At 44.2% G+C, this 26,435-nt stretch overlaps 1 protein-coding gene and 1 long non-coding RNA gene across 5 annotated transcripts in view; one reads left to right on the forward strand and one right to left on the reverse strand.

Moving 5' to 3' along the window:
- The first annotated feature begins 9,749 nt into the window (after nucleotides 1-9,749).
- LOC144324793 (uncharacterized) lies at nucleotides 9,750-23,164 on the forward strand. The gene is made up of 2 exons (XR_013390219.1): nucleotides 9,750-9,854; nucleotides 10,420-23,164. It is a non-coding gene; the product is annotated as an uncharacterized LOC144324793 (long non-coding RNA).
- The window catches only part of LOC144324790 (monocarboxylate transporter 1), a 58,597-nt gene continuing 46,648 nt past the window's right edge, over nucleotides 14,487-26,435 (reverse strand). For 3 of the 4 annotated variants that reach the window (XM_077916183.1, XM_077916184.1, XM_077916182.1), the window contains exon 5: nucleotides 19,812-24,475. In XM_077916183.1, the coding sequence (XP_077772309.1) occupies nucleotides 24,204-24,475 (272 nt within the window). In that variant the 3' untranslated portion in view covers nucleotides 19,812-24,203. Of the gene's footprint in view, nucleotides 15,286-19,811; nucleotides 24,476-26,435 lie in introns of those variants that run through there. The other variant, XM_077916185.1, reaches the window with a different exon arrangement.

Here is a 26,435-nt window from a genome sequence, read left to right on the forward strand (position 1 = left end):
CTACCTATATATATCCTTTTACAAGAGCTGGGTACATTTTGCTTAGGGGACGAGGTCTAAAAAAATTCCTATCAGGCTCTGAATATTAGCTTCTAATTGACCAGACTTCTGATCACAGAGTTATTAAGTCCTTTCAAATATCTTGTGAGGTTTCAAGCGGGACAAACAGTAAATGTTTCTGGCATTTTTGAACAAACCAGAAGACTGTATAGAACATATTTCTAAAAAGCTCAAAAATAGCCAAATCTATACACATATATAATTTAGGTATATTTAGTTATTTGAGGAAATAAATGGTTTTATAAAAAATTGAGGGAAGATAGGATTCTATGGAGAAGCTGAGTGGGAAGCACTGGGAATCCCACTTGGACTGCAATTGCATTTTGAAACTCTACAGTTTATTGCAGACTTGCTGTAAGTTGTGGTTTGTCTCAGTCAAAGCTGAGCTATTATCACATAACAGCTCCCCATCCCCCACCAGCCATGTGGCACTCAGATGTGCGTGTGTTCCTGGAGCAGCTGGCACACAGATTATGGGAACCAGGGTGGACAATAACAACCCTGTCCTCCAAATATTGGAATCTGTGCTCTGATTGCTGATTATTACTTCTAATCATAGAGGTATAGACAAAGAGATGGGCCCTCATTATTGTTGCAGCTCCCACCCAATACCCACCCAGAGGTAGGGTAAGCCCCTACCTTTCTAGCAAAAGTGATTTCCAGGGGATATAAAATGCCATAACTCCTTTATCCTGTCCCCTCACTTTTCTCTTTTTCCCCTTTTGGGAGCCATTAAGGACTGGGACATTCAGGGCACCTGAGTGGTGCAGTTGGTTGAGTGTCTGACTCTTGGTTTCTGCTCAGATCATGGTCTCAGGGTTATGAGATCAAGTCTCCTATCAGGCTTTGCCCTTAGCATGGAGTCTGCTTAAGTTCCTCTCTCCCTCTCTGTCTGCCCCTCCCCAACCCCATGCTTTCTCTCTCTCTCTCTCTCAAATAAGTAAATAAACCTTTAAAAAAATAAAGACTAGGACATTCAGAAAGAACTGCATATATGGGGGGAAATTAGAAAGTGACTTTGCATGCCCAGGGAAAGTCACAAAAAGACCTCTGAGGAGATTTAAATTTATACTTCAGGTTAATCTTTGACACAAGACAGCCTACACCAATCAAAATAGTAATCATAATAATAAATAACAACCCTGATAAAAGGGAAGAATCTGATTTCCAGAGTTACCACATTATTAGATTAAAATGTCCAGTTTTCAACAACAAAAAAATCAAAAGGCATACAAAGAAACAGGAAAATATGACCCATTCAAAGGAAAAAAAATGACAGAAACTGTCCCTGAAAAAATCCTGATGGCAGATATGCTAGGCAAAGACTTCAAAACAACTGTCTTCAGGGTGCCTGGGGTGGCTCAGTCAGTTAAACATCCAACATTTGATTCCAGCTCAGGTTGTAATCTCAGGGTTGTGAGATTAAGACCGGTATTGGGCTTCACTCTCAGCAGGAAGTCTGCTTGATTCTCTTCTCCCTTTTCCTCTGCCCCTCCCTCCACTCATGCACTTTTTCTTTCTCTCAAATAAATAAATAAATCTTTTTTAAAAAAGTAAACAATTGTCTCAAAGAGCTAATAAAGATGTGGAGAAAGTCAAGACAATGATGTCTGAGCAAAGTGGAAATATCAATAAAGAGATAGAGAACATGGGGGGCCTGAGTGGCTCAGTTGGTTAAGCATCTGCTTTCAGCTCAGGTCATGATCCCAGGGTCCTGCTTCTCCTCTCCTTCTGCTGCTTCCTCCACTGTTCTTCCTGCTTGCACTTTTCCACTCTCATGCTCTCTCAAATAATAAACAAATAAAATATTTTTTTAAAAAAAGAGAGAAAGACAGACCTTAAAAAAACAAAAACAAAAACAAAAAGAAATCCTGGAGCTTAAAAGTATAACTGAAATGGGGCACCTGGCTGGCTCAGTTGGTGGAGTATGTGACTCTTGATCTTGGCATTCTGAGTTTGAGCCCCACATTGGGTGTGGAGATTACTTAAAAATAGAATCTTAAAAAGAAGGCATAACTGAAATGAAAAATTCACAGGAAAGATTCAAAGCAGATTTTAACAGGCAGAAGAAAGAACTGTGAACTTGAAGGTGGGATAACAGAAGGTATGGAGTCTGAGGATCAGAAAGAAAAAAGATTGAAGAAAAGTGAACAGAGCTTAAGAAACCTGTGGAACACATTAGGTGTATCACATTTGTACTGTGGGAGTCCCAGAAGGAGAACAGAAAGTGACTGAGAGACTATTTGAAGAAATAATGGCAGAAGAGTTCCCAAATTTTTTTAAAAGATTTTATTTATTTATTCATGAGAGACAGGCAGAGGGAGAAACAGGCTCCATGCCACGAGCCCCATGTGGAACTTGATCCCGGGACTCTGGGAATCACAACATGAGCCAAAGGCAGGTGCTCAACCACTGAGCCACCCAGGCGTCCCAAAGACTTCCCAAATGTAATGAAAGACCTGAATATATCCAAGAGGTTCAGTGAACTCCAAGCAATATGAGCTCAAGGAGACCCACAGTGAGACATATTATAATCAAACTTTCAAAGACAGAGACAAAGAAGGAATCTTGAAAGCAGTGGGGAGCAAATTATCATGTATAAGAGATCCTTAATAGGACAGCTTTCTAATAAGATACTTGGAGGCCAGAAGGCAGTGGGCCAATATATAAAAAGTGCCAAAAGAAAAAAAAATGTCTATGAGGAATCATATATCCAGCAAAACTGTCTTTCAAAACTGAGGGAGAGGGGCGCCCATTTGGCCCAGTTGGCTAAGTGTCTGTCTTCGCCTCAGGTCATGATGCCAGAGTCCTAGGATCAAGCCCCACACTGGGCTCCCTGCTCAGTGGGGACCCTGCTTCTCCCTCTTTTTGCTGCTCTCTCCCATTCATACTGTCTCTCTGCCTCTCACTCTCACTCTCTCTCAAATAAATAAATACAATTAAAAAAAATTTTTTAAAGTGAAGGAGAAATGAAGACATTACCAGATAAGGGTGTCCAGGTGGCTCAGTTGGTTGCCTCTCTCCTCACTTGCACTAAATAAATAAATAAATAAATTTTTTAAAAAGGCACTCCCAGATAAACAAAAGCTGAAGAAGTTCATTACCACAAAAGCTGCCCTGCAAGAAATGCTAAAGAAATGCTGTAAGGTAAAATGAAAGGACACTAGCCAGTAACTGGAAGCCATATGAAGAAATAAATATTTCAATAGAGGTAAATTGCCCTTAGGCAATTACAAAAGCTAGTTTTATGGTAACAATGGTTTATAACTACACTTTTTGCTTCTACATGATTTAAGAGACTATATTTTTAAAAAATACAATTATTAGCCTAAAAGTTGGTATTGTTGTAACTGTGGTTTGTAACTCCAAATCTTGTTTTCTGTATAATTTGGCAGAAAGGTATTAGGAAAGTTTTGGTCACACAATGTATAATTATGTAATTTGGAGACATCAACAACTAAAAGGAGTAGGGATGTAGCTATTATAAAAAGGCACAGTTTTTATGTTATTGAAGTTAAGCTGGTGATACTTTAGAGTATCATAACTTTAGGATGATAAATGTAATTCTCAGGGCAACCACAAAGAAAATAACTATAGAATATACATGAAAGGAAATGAGAAAGAGATTTAAACATTCACTAGAAAAAAAAATCAACTTGAGACATGTGAATGGTTCAGTTGGTTGAGCATCCAGCTCTTCATTTTGGCTCAGATCATGATCTCAACTTCATGAGATGGACCCCCTTGGTAGGCTCCATGCTCCAGAGTCTGCTGGAGATTCTCTTTCACTGCCCCTCCCTCAGCTCACACAAAATAAGCTCCTTCTCTCTCTCTCGAAATAAATAAATAAATATATTTTAAAAAAAACAACTAACCACAAAAGACTGTAATGAAGGAAATGAGGGACAAGATATAAGGCATGTAGAAAACAATTAGCAGAACAAACAGAAGTCCCCCTTATCAATAATTACTTTATATATAAATAGATTAAATTCTCTAATCAAAGATGTAAAAAAAAAAACATATCTATACGCTACCTACCAAGAGACTCAAGAGCCAAAAACACAAATAGATTGAAAGAATGGAAAAAGATAGTCCATGAAAACTGTGTCCAAAGAGATTATGGGGCAGCCTGGTGGCTCAGCGGTTTGGCACTGCCTTCAGCCAAGGGAGTGATCCTAGAGACCCGGATCCAGTTCCACGTTGGGCTCCCTGCATGGAGCCTGCTTCTCCCTCTGCCTGTGCCTCTGTCTCTCTCTCTCTCTGTGTTTCTCATGATTAAATAAAATAAAATCTTAAAAAAAAAAAAGATTATGAATGGCCATAGAATATCATACAAAATAGACTTTAAAACAAAAAAGTTTGTAAGAGACAGAAAAAGACATTAGATATTTATAAAAGTTTCTTTTTTTAAAAAAAAAAGATTTTATTTATTTATTCACGAGAGACACACAGAGAAAGGCAGAGACACAGGCAGAGTGAGAAGCAGGCTCCCTGCAGGGAGCATGATGTAGGACTCGATCCCAGACCCCAGGAACATGCCCTGAGCTGAAGGCAGACGCTCAACCACTGAGCCACCCAGGTGCCCCTGTAAAAGCTTCAATATAGCAAAAAGATATAAGAACTATAAACCTTCGCATAACTAAAAACAGACTAGGAAAATATATGAAGCAAACACTGATGAGATTGAAGGGAGAAGTAGAAAATTTTATAATAATAGTTGGAGACTTCCATACCCTACTCTCCATAATGGATACAGTGACCAGAGAGAAGATAAGTAAGGAAACAGATTGAATAAGACAAGAGACCAACTAGATCTAACAGACATGTATAGAACACCCTATCAAACAACAATAGCACACATATCCTTCTCACATGCACATGGGACATTTTCTAGGACAGATCATATGTTAGGCCACAAATTGTCTCCATAGACTTTAAAAGATAAGTGAAAAAAAGATAGCTATATGAAACTATCTTCTCCAACCATAGTGGGATGAAGTTAGAAACCAATAACATAAGGAAAATTGGATAATTCACAAAATTGTGGAAATTAATCCATTTTTAAACAATCAATGGCTCAAAGAAGAAATCAGGGCAATTAGAAAATAGAGATGAATGAAAATGAAAATACAATATAGCAAAATTTATGGGATTTAGTAAAAGCAATGATAAAGGGGAATTTATAACTATAAATACCTACATTACAAAACAAGATCAATCTTATATCAGCAACTTAGCTTTACACCTTAAGGAAGTAGAAGTAAGAATGAGCTAAACTCAAAGGTAGCAGAAGCAGGAAATGATAAAGATTAGAAGAGAGACTGATGAAATAGAGAATTAAAAAAAATAATACATAAAATCAGGGAAACAAAAAATTGGTTCTTTGAAAAGATCAACAAAATTGATGAGCTATTAGCTGGATAGACTAAGGAAAAAAGAAGCCTAAATTTCTAAAATAAGAAATGAAAAAAAAGAAAAGGAAATGAAAGTGAGGAAGTGAGGACATTACTGCCAATTCTACAATAATAAAAAATAATTATGAGAGTACTATAAACAATTGCATGTCAGCAAATTGAATAATTTAGATGAAATGGATGAAACAAAACAAAAACAAAATCCACCAAGACTAAATCATGAAGAAATAGTCATTCTGAATAGATTTAAAACTAGTAAGATTTGAATCAGTAATAAAAAATCTGACAAAGAAAAGCCTTGGACAAGGTAGTTTCGCCGGGGAATTCTACCAACATTAAGATTTATATTAGTGTATGCAGGGACACCTGGGTGGCTCAGTGGTTGAGCACCTCCCTTCAGCCCAGGGTATGATCCTGGAGTCCCAGGATCAGGCTCCCTGCATGGAGGCTGCTTCTCTCTCTGCCCATGTCTCTGCCTCTCTCTCTCTCTCTCTCTGTGTGTGTGTGTGTCTCTGATGAATAAATAAATTTTTAAAAAATCTTTTAAAAATGTATGTATACACACACACAATAATACTTCTTGGGCAGCCCAGGTGGCTCAGCAGTTTAGCACTGCCTTCGGCCCAGGGCGCGATCCTGGAGACCTGGGATGGAGTCCCACGTCAGACCCCCCTGCGTGGAGCCTGCTTCTCTTTCTGCCTGTGTCTCAGCCTCTCTCTCTCTCTCTGTGTCTCTCATGAATAAATAAATAAAATATTAAAAAAAACTTCTCAAAGTTTTCCAAACACTTGGAAAGGAGGAGACACTTCCTAACTCATTCTATGAAGCCAGTATTACCAATGTCAGACAAAAACACTACAAGAAAACAAAACTATAGGCAAGCATTCCTTCTGAACATTGATGCAAAAATCCTCAACAAAGTATAAGCAAATCAAATTCAGCAGCATGTTGAAAGAATTATACACCATGACCAAGTTGGGATTTATTCCTGGAAGGAAAAGATAGTTAAACATAAGAAAATCAATCAATGTAATATAGCACATTAACGGAATGTAAGAAAAAAAATCACACAATAATCTGAATTGATGCAGAAAAGCATTTGACAAAATTTGACACCCTTTCACATTAAACACACACACACACACACACACACACACACACACAAAACTAGAAGTAGAAAAAGAAAACACTTCACCGTTAAAAAAGCCAAAAATGAAAAATCCACAGTGAACATCATACTCCATGAAAAAAGACTGAATGCTTTTCCTTTAAGCCAGGGACAAGGCAAGGATGTCTGCTTTCATCACTTCTATTCAACATAGTACTGGAGGTTCCAGCAAGAGCAATTAGGCAAAAAAATAAATAAATAAAAGACATCCAAGTTGAAAAGGAAGAAGTAAAATTATCCTGCAGATGATATGATCTTCTATGTAGAACACCCTTAAGATTCTAGACAGACAGATAGACACACACACACATACACACACACTGATTAGAATAAATGAATTCAGCAAAGTAGCAGAATACAAAGTCAACAAGCAAGAATCAGCTGTATTTCTATACAATAACAATGAACAATCTGAAAATGGAAATTACAAAAATAATTTTGTTTACAACTGCACCAAAAAGAACAAAATACTTAAGAACTAACCAAGGAAATAAAAGATTTATATGATGAAAACTATAACACATTGCTAAAAGAAATGAAAGACATAAATAAATAAATAAATAAAAACACATCCTGTGTTTATGGATTAGAAGACTTAATGCTGGGACGCCTGGGTGGCTCAGCAGTTGAGAGTCTGCCTTCTGCTCAGGTCATGATCCTGGTGTCCTGGGATCAAGTCCCACATTAGGCTCCCTGCATGGAGCCTGCTTCTCCCTCTGCCTATGCCTCTGCCTCTCTCTCTCTCTCTCTCTCTCTCTCTGTGTGTGTGTGTGTGTGTGTCTCATGAATAAATAAATAAAATCTTTTTTAAAAAAAGAATACAGGGGATCCCTGCCTTTGGCCCAGGGCGCGATCCTGGAGACCCGGGATCGAATCCCACATCAGGCTCCCGGTGCATGGAGCCTGCTTCTCCCTCTGCCTATGTCTCTGCCTCTCTCTCTCTCTCTCTGTGACTATCATAAATAAATAAAAATTAAAAAAAAAAAAAGAATACAGTTAAAATGTCAATACTGGGGCATCTGCATGGCTAGTTGGTTAAGTGTCTGACTCTTGGTTTTGGCTCAGATTGTGATCTCAGGGTCTGGAGATCAAGCCCTGAATTGGGATCTATGTTTGGGTAGAGTCTGCTTGAGACTCTCTCTCTCCCTCACTCTCTGCCCCTCCTTGCTCTACACTCTCCTGGCTCTCTTTCTAAAATAAATAAGTTAGATTTTAAAAATAATTAAATAAATAAAATAAATGTTAGTAGTACTCAAAGCAATAAATAAATGCAGTGCAATCCCTGGCAAAATCCCAATGTTTTTTTTTTTTTTTTTTTCAGGAATAGAAAAACCCATCTCCAAATTCACATGGAATCTCAGGGGACTCTCGACAGCCAAAACAATCTTTAAAAAGAACAAAACTAGAGGACTTATACTTCTAGACATTAAAACTTACTACAGGGATCCCTGGGTGGCGCAGCGGTTTAGCGCCTGCCTTTGGCCCAGGGCGCGATCCTGGAGACCCGGGATTGAATCCCACGTCAGGCTCCCGGTGCATGGAGCCTGCTTCTCCCTCTGCCTATGTCTCTGCCTCTCTCTCTCTCTCTGTGACTATCATAAATTAAAAAAAAAAAAAAAAAAAAACTTACTACAAAGCCACAATAATTAAAATAGTAGTATTGGCATAAAAACAGACATAAAGGCCGATGGAGTAGAACAGACAACCCAGATAAAAACACTCACAGATATGGCGAAACAATTTTTAAGAAGCTGCCAGGACCATTCAATGGGGGAAAGGACAAGGACAGTATTTTCAGTGTTTCATTGCATGTTGCTGGGAAAACTGGATGTCCACATGTGAAAGAATATGGTTGGACCTTAAGCTAACACCATATACAAAAATTAACTCAAAATGGATCAAAGACCTAAATGTAAGAACTAAAACAATAAAACTCTTAGAAGAAAACTTTACCACATTGAATTTGCAATGTTTCTTGGATAAGACACCAAAGGCATTGGGTAAGAAAAAAAAAAAAGACAGATTTGATTTCATGGAAATTTTCAAATTTTGTGCATGAAAAGATACTCTCAACAGAGTAAAAAGGCAACTCGCAGAATTGGAGAAAATACTTGCAAATTATATAACAGAGGGAGGAGTGCTATCCAGAATATATAGAGAACTCCTAGAACTGCACCACAAACAAATAAGCTGGTTCAAAAATGGGCAAAGGACTTGACTAGATATTTCCCTAAAGAAGATACCCAGATGGTCAATTAGCACATGAAGAGATACTCAACATCACTCACCATGAGGGAAATGTAAATCAAGATGGCAATGAGATACCACTCACACCCATTAGGAGGATCATTATAAAAACAAAAAACAGAAACAACAACAAAACACAACCAGTGTTGGAAAGCATGTGGAAAAATCAGAACATTTGGGGCACCTCACTCGCATGCTACTCTTGATCTCAGGGTGAGTTCAAGCTCCACCTTGGACGCAGAGCTTAATTAAAAAAAATCAAACCAAACCGAACCAAACCCTGTGCACTGTTGGTGGGAGTGTAAAATGGCACGGCCACTGTGGAGAACAGCATGGTGGTTCCTCCAAAAAAAAAAAAAAAACTTAAAAAAAGAATTACCGTATGACCCCCGCAGTTTTGCTTCTAGGTGCATACACAGAGGAATTGAAAGCATGGTTTCAAAGAGGTATTTGCATACACGTGTCCACAGAAACATTGTTCACAATAGCTAAAAATGTGGAAGCAACTCAAGTGCCCACGGATGGATGAATGAACGGATAAGCAAAATGTGTAACGTGGTGTGCACACAGTGGAATATCATGCAGCCCTCTAGAGGAGGGACGTTCGGACCCGTGGGTGAACCCTCAGGACATCATGCTAAGTGATATATGACAGTCACGAAAACTGCACGATTCCACTTACATAAGATAGAGAGGAGGAGGGGGGAGGAGGGAGGGGAGGAGGGGGAGGAAGGCGAGGAGGGAGGCCGCGGGAGCTGCGGTGCCGCGCCGGCCCACACGAGGGCGCCCCGCGCCGCCACGGCCGCCTGAGGCGCGGGAGCGGAGGGGAGCGGGGGGAGGGGCCCTGCCCGCCGAGCCCCGCGCCGCGCCCCCTGCCCAGGATCCACGCGCGGACCCCGCGAAGGTCGGCGTGAGGCGCCTGACACGGGACTCGCCCCGCCGCCTCGGGGCCTGAGGAGCAGGTGCGCACGTGCCGGGCCGCCTGCGGGGTGGGGGAGCCTCGGCCGCGGCGAGCGCGGCGGCGGGCGGGGGCTCCCCGGGCTCGGGGCTGCGACCACGCGCGGCCTCGGAGCCGGAGCGGCCACGCGCCGACTGGGCGCCCCCCGCCTCGGAGCCCGGGGTCCGCGGGCGGAGAGCGCGGCCTCTGCCTCCAGCCCGGGGCTGGCGAGGGCGGAGGCGCGTCCGTCCGCGCGCCGCGGGCCGTGTGAGGGGACGCCCTGGGCCAGGACGCGCCGCCCGCTCGGGGCCGGGTCCCGCTGAGGGCCGGGAGCCGGGAAGCACCGCTGGTCTCCTCTTGACCAGGACGCGTCTTTCTCCTCAAAGCCGCCGGGAGCCGCGGCGGGGAGCCCCCCGGTCTGCCCCTGGGTCGTGAGGATTATTTTGACAAAAAAATAGACTCTGAGAACAGGAGAAATTGCCCTCTTGGAAGGGAAACGTGCCTTTGTGTAAGGGCGTCTCCCTCCCGTCGGCGCGAAGAGGCCGAGCCGCGGCGCCCCGCCCCGTCTCCTCTTGTGCTTTCGTCTGCAGGTGAAGATGCCGTTGAAGCTGCCGCTGGAGCCTCCCAGGGAGCACTGACCTGCTTCTCTCTCACCTCAGACACATCAGGAGGGACACAGACGGGTAAACTTCCGTGTGGGAATCTGCTTTTTATTCCGGGGGCCTCCGTCAAGACTCCGAAGAGAACGGGAAAAATTCCTGTTCCTCCCTCCGTGGGAGCGAGCGCCAAGGCCCGGAGCCCCCCAGCTCCTGGCACCCGCCCTCGCCGCACGTGAGCGAGCTCTGCAGGCCGTACCGGGCCCTGCGTCTCAGCCCGGATTTGGAGAGCATTAGGGTCACTGGAAATTAAACCCAGGGTGGGAGGAGGCTCAGGCCGGTCGCTGAGGCCCTGGATGCTGTCCCAGAGCAGGAGGGTGAGGAGGTCTACTCAGGGCCAGTGGAGGAGAAGGCACGGAAGCCTTCGGTGTCCTTAGGGTCCCAAAACAGGTCGCAGACAGAGGCAGGAGACCTGGAGCTGGGGAGGGGTGAATTCGAGCAGAGCCTCCCAGGGCCCCCATCCGCCACCCCCCACTGTCTGTCAGTGTCCTGCACACTTTCCTCTTGTCCTGATTTTCTGATCTCCAGGCCCAGGCAGGCAACCTGGGGAGACATGCGAGAGAACACCTTCCCGGGCTGCAGCCCCCCAGGGGTAGCAGGACCTGGCTGGGAGCAGGGCGGCCAGGGAGCAAGGCTCCCTGACCCTCTAGTCATTTGGAAGAAGCCCTTGGTGTCCGGTCTGCGCTGCTTAGAACTCTGGCTCAGCCACCTAGCGGCCATGTGACCCCTCAATGAGCAAGCCTGTCGGCCCACTGAACCTTCGTGTTGTCACCTGCAGGGTGGCAACAGCAGTGACCTTATGGAGGTGTGGAGGTCACGGGAGAGGACTGGGGAGGGTTTGGGCGCCGTAAGCCCTGTTGCCGGCCTGGAGGCCTTCTTTTCCAGGCCGGGCCCCTGCCCCTTCGGGGGGACTGCGGGCCGCTGGCCTTTCTGAACGAGCAGCCCCCCTCTGGCCCAGACGGGAGCAGTCCTGCAGCTGGCCCGCACCACCCTGGTGGCCAGTTGGGAGCAGGCTGCTGGGCCCCTGTCGGCAGCCTCCAGGCGCACGCCAGGCTCTAGGGCGTGGGCTTCGTCTGAGACAGAGCCGAAGGCCTTTGTACCTCCCGGGCACCGACTGAGAGCTCCGGATCCACACCCTCCCACACATGGGGAGCAGCCCCAAACGTAGGCTCTTTGCCCACAGCCTCTCCCCGCCTGCCCTCAGCCTCCCATCCCTGCTCCAGAGCCTCTCACTCATCCAGTTCCAGCTCCGTTCGGCAAGACGGGGGAGGCTCCCCTGGTTCCTGGCACAGAAGAGCCGCTTAATGCACGCACGTCAGTGGAACTGAAGGGTCACGGAGGGAAGAGGCTTTTATGAACTGAGTGCAGAGGTACACACCCGGCAGCCACCCCAGCTCTCTCTCTGCGCCCTCCCACCCCCTCCTGTGTGCTCTGCCTCCTCCTGAGCTCCCAAAGGGCTCCTCCATCTTTTCCCTTGTCCTCTTCCTAGCAGGCTCTTTCTAGACCGGACCGCTGCAGTGTCAGCACTGAAATCCTCACCTGCAGCCCTGCCCTCCCCAGCCTATTCCACAAACTGCAGCAAAGTGATATATCTTATTTTTTTTAATTTAATTTTTTTATCCATGAGACACAGAGAGAGGCAGAGACACAGGCAGAGGGAGAAGCAGGCTCCCTGCAGGGAGCCCGATGTGGGACTCTATCCCAGGACCCCAGGATCACGCCCTGAGCCGAAGGCAGACGCCCAACCACTGAGCCACCCAGGGGCCCTGCAAAGTGCTATTTCTGAAACCACAGTGGTGCCCCTTCTCCCTGCTTAACTACCTACTATGGTTCCCCGTTGCCCACAGGAGAAAGCTCAAATTCTCCAAGATGCTGTGGAAGCCCCCTTGAGATCCCCCACGCCCCTGCTTTCCTCTTCAGCTTCATTTCTTGTCCTGTCCTCAGTTGTCACTCTGTGTACTGGGGGTACTGAACGTGAACTGTCCACTTGTGGAAAGTGCCAAGCATCTTGCAGGGGTTTGGATGTGGTTGCGTTCCCTTGAAATGGAACTTACGTTGTCTGTCACACACCCTGACCTTGTTTCTTCATGCTTAATTGGGTTGATCTGTGGATCTCCTTGCCAGCCTGTATTGGACTCTCCTCCTACTGGAAAACTGGCTCTTATTATTCTGCTTCCCCTCCCAAGCTGGCCAGGGGCGCCCCCTGCTCTCTGCTCCTCGTTCTCCCCAGGCCTCTAGGACACGCGGTCACACAGACCCCTTTCCGGGATGATTCCAGCCTCTGCTGCCCAGGAGGGTCATCACCTCTTCAGACTCTTGTCTTGTTGGCCGTTGCATCTCCTGGGGCCTGGCCGGGGCTGGTAGCTGTCACCGCGGGGGAGCCTCTGCAGAGCCGCCTCTGTCCAGCACACGCTGGGTGCCTGCATGGTGGGCGCCCTCAGGGTACTCAGGCGGTTACTGTCCCTGGCTGCCGAGTACCCAGGACCTGCCCCCCTCCTTCCTGTTCTCTGCAGGCAGAGAGCCAAAGGCAGCTTCCCTGCCTCCTCCCTGGGTGGTCGGGGCCTCCAGGACCAGTTTGAGACCCTCTTGTGGACCTGGAAGGTGGGAGGGAGCCGGGGCCACCTTTCTGTGAGCCGGCTGTTCCTTCTGGCAGGCAGGGTCCCGCCGATGTGAGTCTCTTCTTGCCTCCGTGTCCCGGGTGCAGTCCCACCCCTGAGGCCGCAGCGAGGCCCTGCTGCTCCCTGTCACGGCTGTGCCGCGGTGTCTTGATCTCGATGCCAGGAGCGGCCCCACATGCCCGCCTGCCTTTGCTGCCCGGGCAGGGGAGCAGCTCCTCTCAAGCCTCAGCCACCGCACCCCCCCCACCCCCACCAGCCCACAAGCACCCAAGCCCTTGTATTGATCACTTTCTGCTCGAAATACCTCGAGCGTCCTGAGTTCCTGCACGGAGCTCTGGCTGACACAACCACCATTGCCCTTATGTTACAGATGAGGGAACTGAGGCACAGAGCAGTGATGCGACCTTCCCGGAGCTGCCTGGCCTGTGAGTGGCAGAGCCGGGCTGTGGGCCCAGAGCCACTACACCACCCTGCCCGGGTGCAGCTGTGTTGAGGGGGCGCCAGGCATGGGAACAGGTTGCGTCGATGCCGTGGCAGGTCTTGAGCAGGTGCCCGAGGGGCCTGCCCCCCGTGAGGGCAGCACAAAGGAGGCAGGGTCCTGGGAAGCATCCCGGAGGCCGCGGCTGCCCTGGATGGGATGTGTGGGGCAGGTAGGCAGCTAAGAGAGCCAAACTGCTAGGACAGACCATGGTGGTCACCTCCCGTGCTGGGAGCGGCTCAGCAGGGTCTGGAGAAGCACTTCAGTGATTGGTGCAAAATCAAAAGAGGTGGATGGTCTGGAGCAGGCGTCACCAGGCCGGTGGGGCAGGAGGCTAACTTGGGGGGTGGCGCCGGGTGAACTTCCTGTGGTTTGGTCTTGTTGGTGTCCCAGGGCTCAGTGGGTCTGGGGGCTTGATGGACGTCGGAGGCTCAGGTGTATACCAGAACTTACAGGAAGAGTACAGCAGGTCCTCACGGGGAATGTTCCCGCCATCCTGCCATGTATGTCATCTCCTGTTAGGCAGCTAAAAACATAGAGGCAGACGAAGCCTTGTCTAGTGAGTAGAAAAGTAAATCAAAGGAGTTGGTTGGCACTTCAAGTATTTAAATGAAGCCAGTCTTTGACTGCGTGTGAGGGCTCTGAGCCGGGCAGCCAGCCTGCCAGTCCCCTCTCCCTGAACAGACCCTTCTCAGGAGTCCCTGTTCATTTACCCTTTCATTTTATATATTCAACAAATGAGTCCTATCAGATAGTAAGTATATTCAGATACTCCCTGAGCTTACATTCCAGGGGAGTACACATTTTCCTGAGTTTCCTTGTTGATTATACCCCTTTCAGCATCCTGCCTTTCAGCTGTTACCACTTTCTTTGCAATGCCTTTTTAAAACAAAACAAAACAAAACAACAACAAAAAAACAAGATTTTATTTATTTATTTGAGAGACAGAGGGAGAGAATGTATGAGCAGTGGGGCGGAGGGGGTGCAGAGGGAGAGAATCTCCAGCAGACTCCACACTGAGCAGGGAGCCCAGTGTGGGGCTGAATCCCATGACCCTGAGATGATGACCTGAGCTGAAACCAAGAGTCAGATGCTCAAGTGACTGAGTCACCCAGGCGCCCCAGCAATGACTTGAAGTAAGTAAGACTTTGGTAATGCTTCAGGGTTGCCCCTGCCCATAATAAGGACTTCTATTCCCAGAGATTTGAGGGAACTCGGACACTAATTCTCCGATGCCACCCATCTGGCGACAAAAGTCTAGCCACAAGGTAGGAAGAAGAGGTGGTCCGACCATGGGTGTAGAACAGTTACCCTTTTATTGATTTCTCTGAGGCCACTCGAGCCTCACAGGGATCTCCTGTCTTTGGCCTTTCATCAAACCTGAGCCAGGGAAACATTGCCAGCAATTCACTTGAGTTTCTGATTCTGGACTTTAGGGCCCTCTCCACACTGTGTTGTAAGCTGTGATTTCCTTTTATTTCCCGCAACGACTGAGTGCTTCTTGAAAGCAGAGACCAGGCCCCATTCCTCTGTCTCCCTAGCCGAGCCCACGGGCTGGTACATGGTCTTTGTTTAATACCTGCTTGCCAGTCGCTGCTACATTGGCCCCGCACAGTTCTCTGGATGCTCTTCTCCGGGAAAAATGTAGCCTTCTCTGCCTCTACCCAGTTCAAATGTCACCTCCTGCCGAAGCTTCTCCAGCCCCTAAAATTAAAAGGGATCAATGAGTTTGCATGCATGTTGTTCCCTCTCATCTCAAGCAGCTGGTAGGATTTGGAAAAGCAAACTGATGTCATGCACTATTGTGCTAGGAAAAATTGTGAGGCTTTACGAATGGGCAAAGGATTCCTGGGTGTTCTGTCAGTGGAAGGCCATGGGTCTTCTGGGGTTCTGGGGTAGTGGGTTCTGTAGGGATCTCTGCCTCTGTCTTCTGTTGTCTTCCATCTTCTAGATGGAAGCTCATCTGTAGAGGGCTGACGGTGATGCAGGTGCTCCCTGTCTGATGTACAATGCAAATCACTCCTGTTCATCACAGTGCGAATGCATTTTGTCCATTTCTTCTCTAAGAAGTCTCCATAAATCCAATTCTCAATTGAAACAGTTATAAAATCTTACTGGTTCCTTCCTTAATTATTGAGTTATATAAACATGTGCATTTTATATCTGTATGAGAGTTCTAATTTTACCATTTTTTAAGATTTATTTGAGGGGAGAGAGATTTCATGACCCTGAGATCATGACCTGAGCCAAAACCAAGAGTGGGATGTTTTAACCAACTGAGCCACCCAGGCACCTCTGATTTTACCATTAAAAAAAAAATTTACTTGAGAGAGATAGATATGGGGAGGCACAGAGGGAGGAGAGAATCTCAAGTGGACACCCTGCTGAGTGTGGAACCTGACCTGGGGCTCAGGCTCATGACTCTGAGATCATGACCTGAGCCGAGATCTAGAGTCAGATGCTTATGGCTGAGCCACCCGGGTGCCCCTATGATTTTACCATTTTGAAAATTATTCTTTGGCAGTAAGAACAACTGTCTAGGACAGAGGTAGTGGTAATTCCTCCTGAGCGTTTTATCCTGTCAGGTACTATGCTAAGGGTCTTAGAGGCATTGCCATATGTAATCCTCATGGCAGCCCTATAAGGTAAGTTCTATCAGTCCCATTTTATGGATGTGTACATTGTAGGCTAGAGGTGAAGTAACTTGCTGAAGGACTCAGTAGGTAGCCTACTTGTAATTTGTACCCAGGACCCAGGATTTGACAGATTCATACTCTGCTGTAGACATAAGGACAGTAAAAAACAAACTGAGGAATCAGTAAGGCCTCCCATAAGAGGAGAGGTGAACTGAGTTTCCAAGGATGACTAGGAGATGGTGCCAGAGAGGAGGGAGGGGTCACCACCAGGCACAAGTCAGCTTGCGGGAAGACAGGATGGTATGAAACTAAGGGAGGGCCAGCATTACTAAGAAATTCAGCAGGGCTGGGGAGCAGGGTGCGGCTGAGGCCTGGCAGGAGATAAGACTGGTGCAGTACGCAGGTGCGGATCTCTGATTGACAAGGGCTGCTGGGGTCAAGTTGAGATTGGACTTTATCCTTAAACCATAGAATTTTAAGCAGAGGAGTGACATGATTAGATGAGTTTTATTATTTTTATCTTTATTGCTTTTATTTGAAGTTATAAAAGCAGCTGGGTGACGGTCTTTTTAGAAAAATCATTTGGCAGCGGTGTCAATGTTGGATTGGAGGTGGTGAGAACAGGGTAGGGAGGCTGTTAAAAGCCAACCCTGTGGCAGGGAACAAAAGGAGGGGACGAAAGAAACAGGAAAGCAGTTCAGTCTACACACTTGGGCAGCTGGTGAGGCATGTGGGGGTAGGACTAGGAGGGACGGGGTGGGGAGCAAGTTTAGGAAAGCTCCCCGGTATCCAAATCATTTGATCCCCTACTGCAGGTTGGTTCTTGCTTTCTCAGCATTTGAGAAGCAAGATAGTGCTTGGAATTTAAAAGGAGAAAGGTTGTTAATCAAAAGTAAAGCTCTCCTTTTGATTAGCATATACAAATAAGACGGGACAGAAAAGTATCCATGCCCTTCTCTTTTGGGTCTCAAAGTGGGGAAAAAAGCAGTGAGAAAGGAAAAAGACAAATCACAATGACAAGAACCACTAGAAACCTTCTCGATACTTATCGATGTACAGATTGTTAGCACACCAGGTGATTTCTAATCCCAGCCCAGTTCCCCTCCTGGCTTAATGGCTGCTGGCCACTTCCTCTTGGAACCTGGCCAGAGTAAGCTCAGGAAATGCAGACTTTTAATTCTGGAATTAGTAAAGCATATTAAGAAAGGAAATCCACAAGTGAAGAAATCACATTATGAATTCCAAAGCGAGGGAAAAGGATTGTTAAATTAGATTGTGAATTCACTTGGGACAGGACAGGGCCATTTTACTTGTTTTGGTGTAGGGCCTGAGTGATTGGTCACTGTTCCAAGATTACCCAGGATTTGGCTTCTTCCATTCTTGTAGATCTCCAAACTTCCATCCAGTACCATCAGCTCTAGCCATGGAGCTGTCTGCAGTCTTGCTTTGCACCGAGCAGGGGAGATGCCCTCTTCAGATGAAGACCTAACTAAAGGGCAGTATTTCTCATTGCACCCACCTCCCCAGGATTCAGATGACAGAATGTACTTGAAAGGCCTTTGAAAACTCTGACTGGCTATACCAATGTTACCGGCTGTTCTTTATTCCTTGTTGTTGTGGTTATGACTTCATGGACACTTGCTATTTGTTTTTGTTTGTTTGTTTTTAAGATTTATTTATTTGGTTGAGAGAGAGCAGAGGAGGGAGACAGAGAATCCTTAGCACACTCCTTGCTGAGCACAACACGCTCGATCTCATGACTCTGAGATCACGACCTGAACCAAAATTAAGAGTCAGACACTCAACTGACTGAGCCACCCAGGAACCCCGGTATTTAATTTTTAACACTATGAGCTCAGTGTAATGCAACTATACACTCAGCAGAATGCATGGTACTTTCACACTTAATCCTCACAATTTTATGTTTGTTTTTTTAATTTTATGTTTATTTTACCAAAGAGTCTCAGAGAAGTTAACTTGCTCAGGAATATATTTTCCTTTTCAGGGCCCTCTGGAGATTGGGTTAAAGAATTCTCCAGGTGCTGCCCTACCACAACACTCACTACACAGTCCTACCTGCTAGACTAGAAGCTGTGGGTGCCAGGAACAAAATTTTGTTCAGTTACCTCCTCTATTCAGCACATAAGCATCTAGATGCTGAAAAAACAAACAAACCCCAAATACTGTTTTCCTTATAACAGAGCTCACTGTCTCTTCTGCTACTAGAATGTAAGATGCATGTGAAGACCTTTCATGCTTTGTTCATGGTTGGATTCTCAAAGCCTAGAACAATACCTGGGACATAGTAAATGTCCAGTAAATATTCGCTGGTAAATAAATGCCAGCTATGTGGCAAGCAAATTCTATTCCTTTTTGTGACATCAGTGCAGTGCTTTTTTTTCTGATGCTGATTCCAGTAAGATAATGTTTAAGACTGCAACACTGTGAGCTGAATGCTCTGGCTTTCTGAGTTAAACATCCACTTGCAGCTAAATGATGATCAGAGTGGGAACCATAGAAATGCTCTCCCCAAGAGCTCGGTCTCCAGGAAGGTAGCCCTGCAGGCCGCACAGGTGGCCCACGGACTCTGTTCCACAGCTCTGGTCCAGCACCAGGAGAATGACTTGAGACTACTGTGCTCTTGAGTCCATGTCTCATGCACCACCCTTTCACCAGGTGCAACTCTTGAAGCAGGAAAAAAATAACCTGCTTATAATAATCATTAGCATAATTTTCTGAGGAGTTGTGTTTCTTGCCAGAACCCTTCTAGAACAACTGTACTATTTTTTTCCCTCTGCAAACCAGTATTATGTGCTACATTAAATGTTTTCTTTTAGTGTAAAAGTTACCATCACATTAAGAAACTTAGAATATGTAAAGAATATAGAAAAAGTCACTTCTAATTTTACTAGCCACAAAATGATTAGCCTATTTGTGTATGTTCTTTCCCCTGCTGTGCAGGTGCATATATGCATTATATACATGTATATATAACATAGAGAGACATGTATCATGGTAGTTTGTGTTCTGCTTTTTTAACATTGTGCCATGTTTATGCCATAAGGACATCATAACCATCCATTTAGTTACTGATACACACTTTAGGGTTTTTCAAAGAAACTGACAATTTCAAAGACAGACATTTTTCTTATATAAATTCAAATCTGGAATTCTTAGATGTGAACTCATGGCACTTGACAAGCATCATGTAATTGCTCAGTATGTTAAATACCAATTTATTCAGCCACCAACTGATAACTTATAATTTAAATCATGTTATCAACGTAGTATTGAAAAAACATCATGAGGTTTTCAATTTGCATTTAAGCACATTGCTAGAGACAACTTTAATCATGATTGGCTGCTAGTTATATTTCTTTGAGAGGAAATGTTTTTCTGCACCTAGTTGGTCCTCTCTTCCTTGGAGATAGTGCACTGTTAGAGCAGCAGGAGCAAGGGTTTTGGGATTCACATCTCTCTTGCTCAAAGAGCTGGACACGTATGTACCATCCTCATAAACTGTTCATTTCATCCACTCAATTTACCAAAGACCATTATATTTGTAAGAGTAAAAGGAGGATCTGATCAAAAGAATTTGATAATTTCGCTAATATTCTTTATTTTTAAAGTTGGCTCTACACCCAATGTGGGGCTTCAACTCACAACCCTGAGAGCAAGCATTCCATGCTCTATTGACTGAACCAGCCTGGTGCCCCAGATTTAGCTAATATTATCTTTAAAAGTCATTTCCAAACTATCCTAAGTAATGATCCCTCTGGAGAATTCGAAGAGCTCATTTTTACCCCCATGTATTAATTTTGACTTTTTTTATAGTCCGGTATTTACACTTATGAAGCTCTTATTTAACAAGCTGTCACATATCAACTAAACTTCCTGATAACCCTGGGGGTGGGTTGGTACTAATTATTAACACCTTACAAAAGAAAAAACCTGATGCTTATGAAGACTAAGTAACTTGTTTGAGGTCACACAGCCTGTTTGAACCCAGGTGGCCTATACGGTTAAGCAACCAGCTGGCTGGGATTCCACTGCTAGCTATCCCAGTCTCCCCCAGGCAAGTCAGGGTAAAAGTCAGCAAAATGAAGTAAATCGGTGCTGTTCAGCTCAAGAAAAAGATAATCCACACACAGACATGGTACCTTTTCCAATCACTGCCATTTGAATGGTTCTATCACTACGGCCCTGACTGCATGGGGGGAAAAGGGGGTCACTGAATCTAAAATGCTAAAGCTAGAACACATTTCAGAAATGTGTTTCAAGTACATACTTGAAACCCCCTAAATGCTTCTAAACTCTGAAGCAACTTGGCTTAATTGCTTACATCTGGGCAAGCCAAGCAAGCTTGGGCTGTCCCTTCCTGTCAAGAACTGAAAGAATTTTCATATCGACACAAGTCTGTCATTAACCTCTTTCTTCATCTCTTCTAGGCAAATGCCTGACCTGATTATTATTAAGACAAGCCATGTTGCAAAGGTGGAAATTTATGGTTCACTTTTCCTCATCTTTCCGAGCAAAATGGGGGTGGGGGGACCTGATTATTAGGTTTGTGAACCATTTGCTGGGTAAAACCCAGACATTTAGGTTTTTCATACAAATCAATACCCATTTTATCAATCTAAAATTCAATACAGTAAAACACTGGTTCATACAAAAATATTAAATGGCTTTTAACAAACTTTTTTCCTTTTTAAAATACAGGATTAATATTGACATATGTATCTATGGTACAAACATAAACTAAATTCAGACAACCCAAGAATTCAGATTAGTTACCAATGTGATTAAATAGGGATAAAAACACCTCTGAATTTTCCATAATTTGTTTTTACCACCATGCTTTCCTGAATATTTTGTAGAATTTATAACTAGTTAAGGTAAATCATCAGCAGACTGCACTACAGCAAAATAATACAGTCTTGTCACTATGATCATCTGTAGTTGTCCAGCCTATCAGTTTAAGTAGTTTTCCAGCTTTGGCTTGGGAGCCTGTTTCAGAGTATACTCTTGAAGTATGCCAAGCCCTTTTTTTAGGCCCTGTGACTTATGGAAGATGTGGGACAGAGAGAAAACAAAGCTGGCGGGTGCTCTTTGCATACATCTGTGTTTCCAAAGCAGTCACTGACACTGTGTGAATTGGAAGAGAATTTAGTCCTCGTGTGGAGTAAAGGACAATAGATTGGAGTAAAGGACAATAGATTGGATCAGAAGGTCCACCCACCTTTCCATTGTTGAACATAACCAACAATTCCTTGTTAACAAGAAATAGATGGCACACAGTGGGCCTATATTGGGTTTTAGTGTTGGCTGTTACCAAAACTGATCCTGAATAATACTTTAATCCTGCCTCTTCAGGGGAAAAAGTCAGGGTTGGACTGCGGTCAATAGAAGGCTTAATTCCAGCTTTGAATCAGTTTTTAACCCTTCACTTTATTCAACTATTGAATAAAGATTAAGCAGGGTCTTAGGTATGGACATAGCTCAACAATGGGGATGGGGGTGATGGGGTTCAGGACAGGGCTGCCTCAAAACGTGCCACTTGGACATGTGGGTTATTTGAGCTAAAGGCAGTCAAATGCCTAACAGACTGAAGAAGAGCTTTTTACCTCCCCTGTAACTAACTGCCTAGAAGAATTTAGGTGGGGAGCCTGTACCAGGAAGAGAGGTATTACAAAGGATAATTAAAAACATTTTTTTTTACAGAAGACTTCTCTGCCTGGCATGGTTCACCAAACATTTGCTCTTCCCATCTTCCTGTAAATTGTCTTTATTCCTTGTGAAGCCGCAGACCCCTGCCCCCCTCCTCTCCTTAGCTTCAGATGGCTTGTAAACCTCAGTTGCCGGTTTTTGGCCTTCTCGTGTCTCTGTGAAGTTCCTGTATGTATGAAATGAAAATTTTCTCCTATCTTACCTGTCTTATGTCAGTTTAATTATTAGGCCATCCAAAGAACTGAGAAAGAAGGGAAAAGTTTTCCTCTCCTACAAGGAAAAATAATCCTGTACTTCTCCTCCTCCACCCCATGCCCCTTTCCCATTTCCTTTACTTATATTACCTCATGGACAGCGATCCTCATTTTTGTGGAAGGGGAGAGAGGCACATAAAGGTTATGGGCTTTGGTCTATGGAAAACGGCAGAATCCCAAGTGGAGCCAAGCCTGCCAACAGTCACAGCAGGCTTCTCCCCTAAAATTCCTTCTCCATCTGCCATGACATTCAGGCATAGAAAGGAGTTTTCATTGTATCCTTAAGGTTAACTGCTTTGGATGCTTTCAGAGAGGTGATTTCAAAATCCCCCTCTTCCTGGACTTCAAGGAGGAACAAAGAAAAATAAAAATAAGCCATATACACAGTTCCCACAGTATATAAGCTGAATGATTTAATATTAGCAAGGGCCAAATTAATTTGATAATGAAGACACAAATATTTTCTCAAGAGAATAAACATTTGGAGGGAGAAACATTTCTTTAAAAAAAGAAAAAAAAAAGTTTATTTGGAAAAGCCAGCCTTTTACACAAAAGGTTTTATACCTATACTTTCACTGTTTCAATTACAATGATATTTTAAAATGCACTGAATATAATTTACTGAGTGTCTATCATTATCTTCTTGTGCATTTTAAAAGATACTAGTTTAAAAACTATTTACAGATTTCATTCTGGTCCAATCTCCCTATCCTTCTCCTAAGCCCACTTCTCTACTTTTCAAATAAGTAAAAAGGGTCACAATATCTTTATGTTTGTGTGGAGTAGTAAGAATGTGTCCAATAATTATAAGCAAGACCTAATTTTTTTCCAGGCCTTCTCAGAAAAAGAAAAGGAGCAACTTCCCTCCCAATCTTATCTTTGTTGGTTTGCCTGGCGCCAAATTGCTCTGGCTTTAATTAGCAAACATTAAAAAAAAAAAAAAAAAAAAAACCAAAAACACACAAAGATTGAATATTTCACACACAGCTCTAAGCTAGACCCAGATATAAATGGAACCACTATGAATTAATGGGGGAGAATTCCAGGAAAATCAACAACAAAAAATCTAAGTCTCACAGTTTAACTGAGGTTTTGGTAAAACTGAAGCTGAATTCCGCTGCTGTCTGAAATATTTATCTACATTTAACTAGATGTGTTGTATTCACTACAGAGGCACAAATATATGGTTTTGCATATTTTAAAATTAACTTTTACAGTGAAAAATACTAAGTGATTTCAAAGGGGGCAATGGTTTATAGCCACTCAAAAGGTCTTTGAAAAGAGAAAATAGTAATTTAATGATATAAATTCTCAAGCACTAATAATATTAGCATCCCAAGAAAAGATTCCAGAGGGGTGCTGACAAGTACAATGTGTCTAGAACAGCTGTTTCCAAAGTTTTGCGCCTTAAATTTCCTAAATATATAGCTAGCAGGCACGATGCTAGGCAACTACTGATGAGGAAAATATTTCAGTCAGGATTTTATAATCCCAACTTCCAACCAATATTTCTATTCACAAATCTTCCAGTGATGATGTCTGACACGATAATACAAATAACAATGAAGGTTAATTTTAAATTTTAGATTTGCCTCAAACAAGTTAGTTGTTATTTTTCCTTATTAACCTAACACCTAAAATAGATGAATTCAGCAGAATGGTTTAAAAAGTTAAGGCTCCCTAAAGAGTTCTAAAGACTAAAACTTAAGGCACATATTATAATCTTTTGGACACTGTTAAAAGCTAGGATTTAAAAAAACAAACAAAAAAACCCCACACTACTTCCTTCTCTCATTCTTTGCCAATCACTCCCTCCCCACAGGTATGGCATTTTTAATTCAGGCTACTGGTAAGGAGTGAAACAAAAATTCCATCAATGAACACCTGATATGATTCCCACACATGTCCACTATTGGCAATGAGCACCACTGCTGGATTACAGGCCAGTAGATATTTACAGGTATCTTGATCACGGCTGCTGCACTGACCCTCAGGCCTCACAGGTTTAGACTGGACTCTCCTCCTCTTTGGGACTTCCTTCTGTGTCTTTCTGCTCTGCAGATTCTGATGCATATTCTTTTGGCTTCTCAGCAGCATCTACACTGGTCTCCTCTTCTTTACTTTCCTTTTTCTGCTGCTTCTCTGCTTTCTGCTCTTTTGCCACAAGTTGATAATTGATGCCCATGCCAATGAAGAGGTAGATGCCTGCGATAATTAGGATCACACCACATGCCCAGTAGGTGTATTTGTAGTCTCCATAGATGTCATTCAGACGACCTAAGATATCCAAAACAAAGTTATGTGGGCAAAAGTAACAAGTATATCTTCCCCAAATAAAGCTTAAGGATCCACTCAAAGATGAAAACCAATAGACAAAGAGCCCACAAATGATGAATTTGTCTAAAAGGAACTGCTAAAAATTACATCTTTTATGATGTGACATTTGATTTTAGATGGCCTTGCATATCCTGTTATTTTTAGCAACTTAAAAGTAACGAAATCTTAAGTCAGACTTAGGAAATGGCTTGTCATATTCTTCTCTAGTGAAGATTCACAACGTCATAGGCATATTAAAGGTTTTGCAAGGTCCTCTAGTAGAAATATCTATCAGACTTGGTGTTTCCAAAATGCTTTTGGCCATGAAATCCCTTGTTACCACCTCATCAAATTGGTATGTTAAGGAATATCATACAACCTTACTCTCCACGTAAGAGAAGACTGAATATAACCCATTCCAATACGATTCCTTGTGCTTTTCTAACTCAGGGCGCTGGTCATCCAGCACTACTTACTGAGCCTGCACACACACCAGGCACTGGGCTGCTGGCCCTGAGGATAAGGGAGAGCAGAGGAGCAAACATCCACAGTTCAGTGGACAAGAGAAATGTTAATCAAATCACTACACAAACTGTGACAAGGAGGGCTTGAAAGCAGAAAATGGGGGGTTGGGAGCAGCCAGCAGGGTCAGGGAGGCTTCCCTTAAAGTGCAAATGAAGCAGAGACCTAGAGGGGGATGGGAGTTATCCAGGAGGAGGCGGTGGGAGAAGGATGTGGCCAGAGAACAGCAAGTGCAAAGGCAGGTGGTGGGAAGCTGGGGTGGGAGAGGGGAAGGAGGAAGGGCAGGATTGCTGGAGCAGAGAGAACAAAAGGTGAGTGACAGGAAATGAGGCTGGAGAGACAGGTGGCCAGGTTGGGGTGGGGTTGGGGGGCGCCTTGTAGGCCACTAGAGGGAATCTGATCTCCACCCTAAGGACAATGGGAAGCGACTGGAAAGATCTAAGCAGCTGGGGTATCAGGTTTGTATTTGCAGATAATTTTGCCTGCAGAGAAGAAAACAGATTGAAGGCTGGCTAGAGTGGATTTGGGTAGAGCAGCTAGGAGGCTACTGGGGCAGCCCAGATGGGAGACAGGAGCTGTGGACAGAGTGGTGTTGTGATGGAAAAGTGGGCTGATTAGAAAGAGATGTAGGAGGTGAAAACTGACAAGACTTGGGACAATCACTAGATATGGGGAGGAAGAGAGCAGAATCAAAAGACAGCTGTAGGGCTTTTCTTTTATGTATGCTCACTCACTAGCCAAATCATACTTCCAAAAAGTATACATCTAAAAGGAGGGCCAGGGGATCCCTGGGTGGCTCAGCGGTTTGGCACCTGCCTTTGGCCCGGGGCGTGGTCCTGGAGTCCTGGGATCAAGTCCCACATGGGGCTCCCTGCATGGGGCCAGCTTCTCCCTCTGCCTGTGTCTCTGCCTCTGTCTCTCTCTCTCCGTGTCTCTCATTAATAAATAAAATCTTAAAAATAAAATAAATAAATAAAAGGCCAAATTATATGTTCACTAATGTTATCTAATGAGCTATTAATTCAAAAGATGAAGTATTTAATGATCTTAGGAAACAGTTCCCAAATTATATACTCCCTTACTAGCCATGTGATATAAGGCAAATTACTTAACCTTTCGAAGTTTCTAGTTCTTATGAAGTAGGAACTGTGACAGTCCTCTTTCATAGGCTTGTAAGACATGAGGATACACAAAGTAGAACAGTTGCTGGTAAACCATGAGCTTACATGGGAGCTACTATCAGAGGTGGAGTTGTATTTTACATGTTTTTCTACAACAAGCACATTAAGTTTTCTGAAGAGAAAACATACTTCAAAAAAGAATGCCATTTGTAAGAACATTTGACTCCTCTTTCAGGTTGATGGTTCAATATATTTTCAATTCTGTTAAGAATCCGAGC

This window comes from Canis aureus, chromosome 12, assembly GCF_053574225.1.
Source record: "Canis aureus isolate CA01 chromosome 12, VMU_Caureus_v.1.0, whole genome shotgun sequence".
Lineage (NCBI taxonomy): Eukaryota > Metazoa > Chordata > Mammalia > Carnivora > Canidae > Canis > Canis aureus.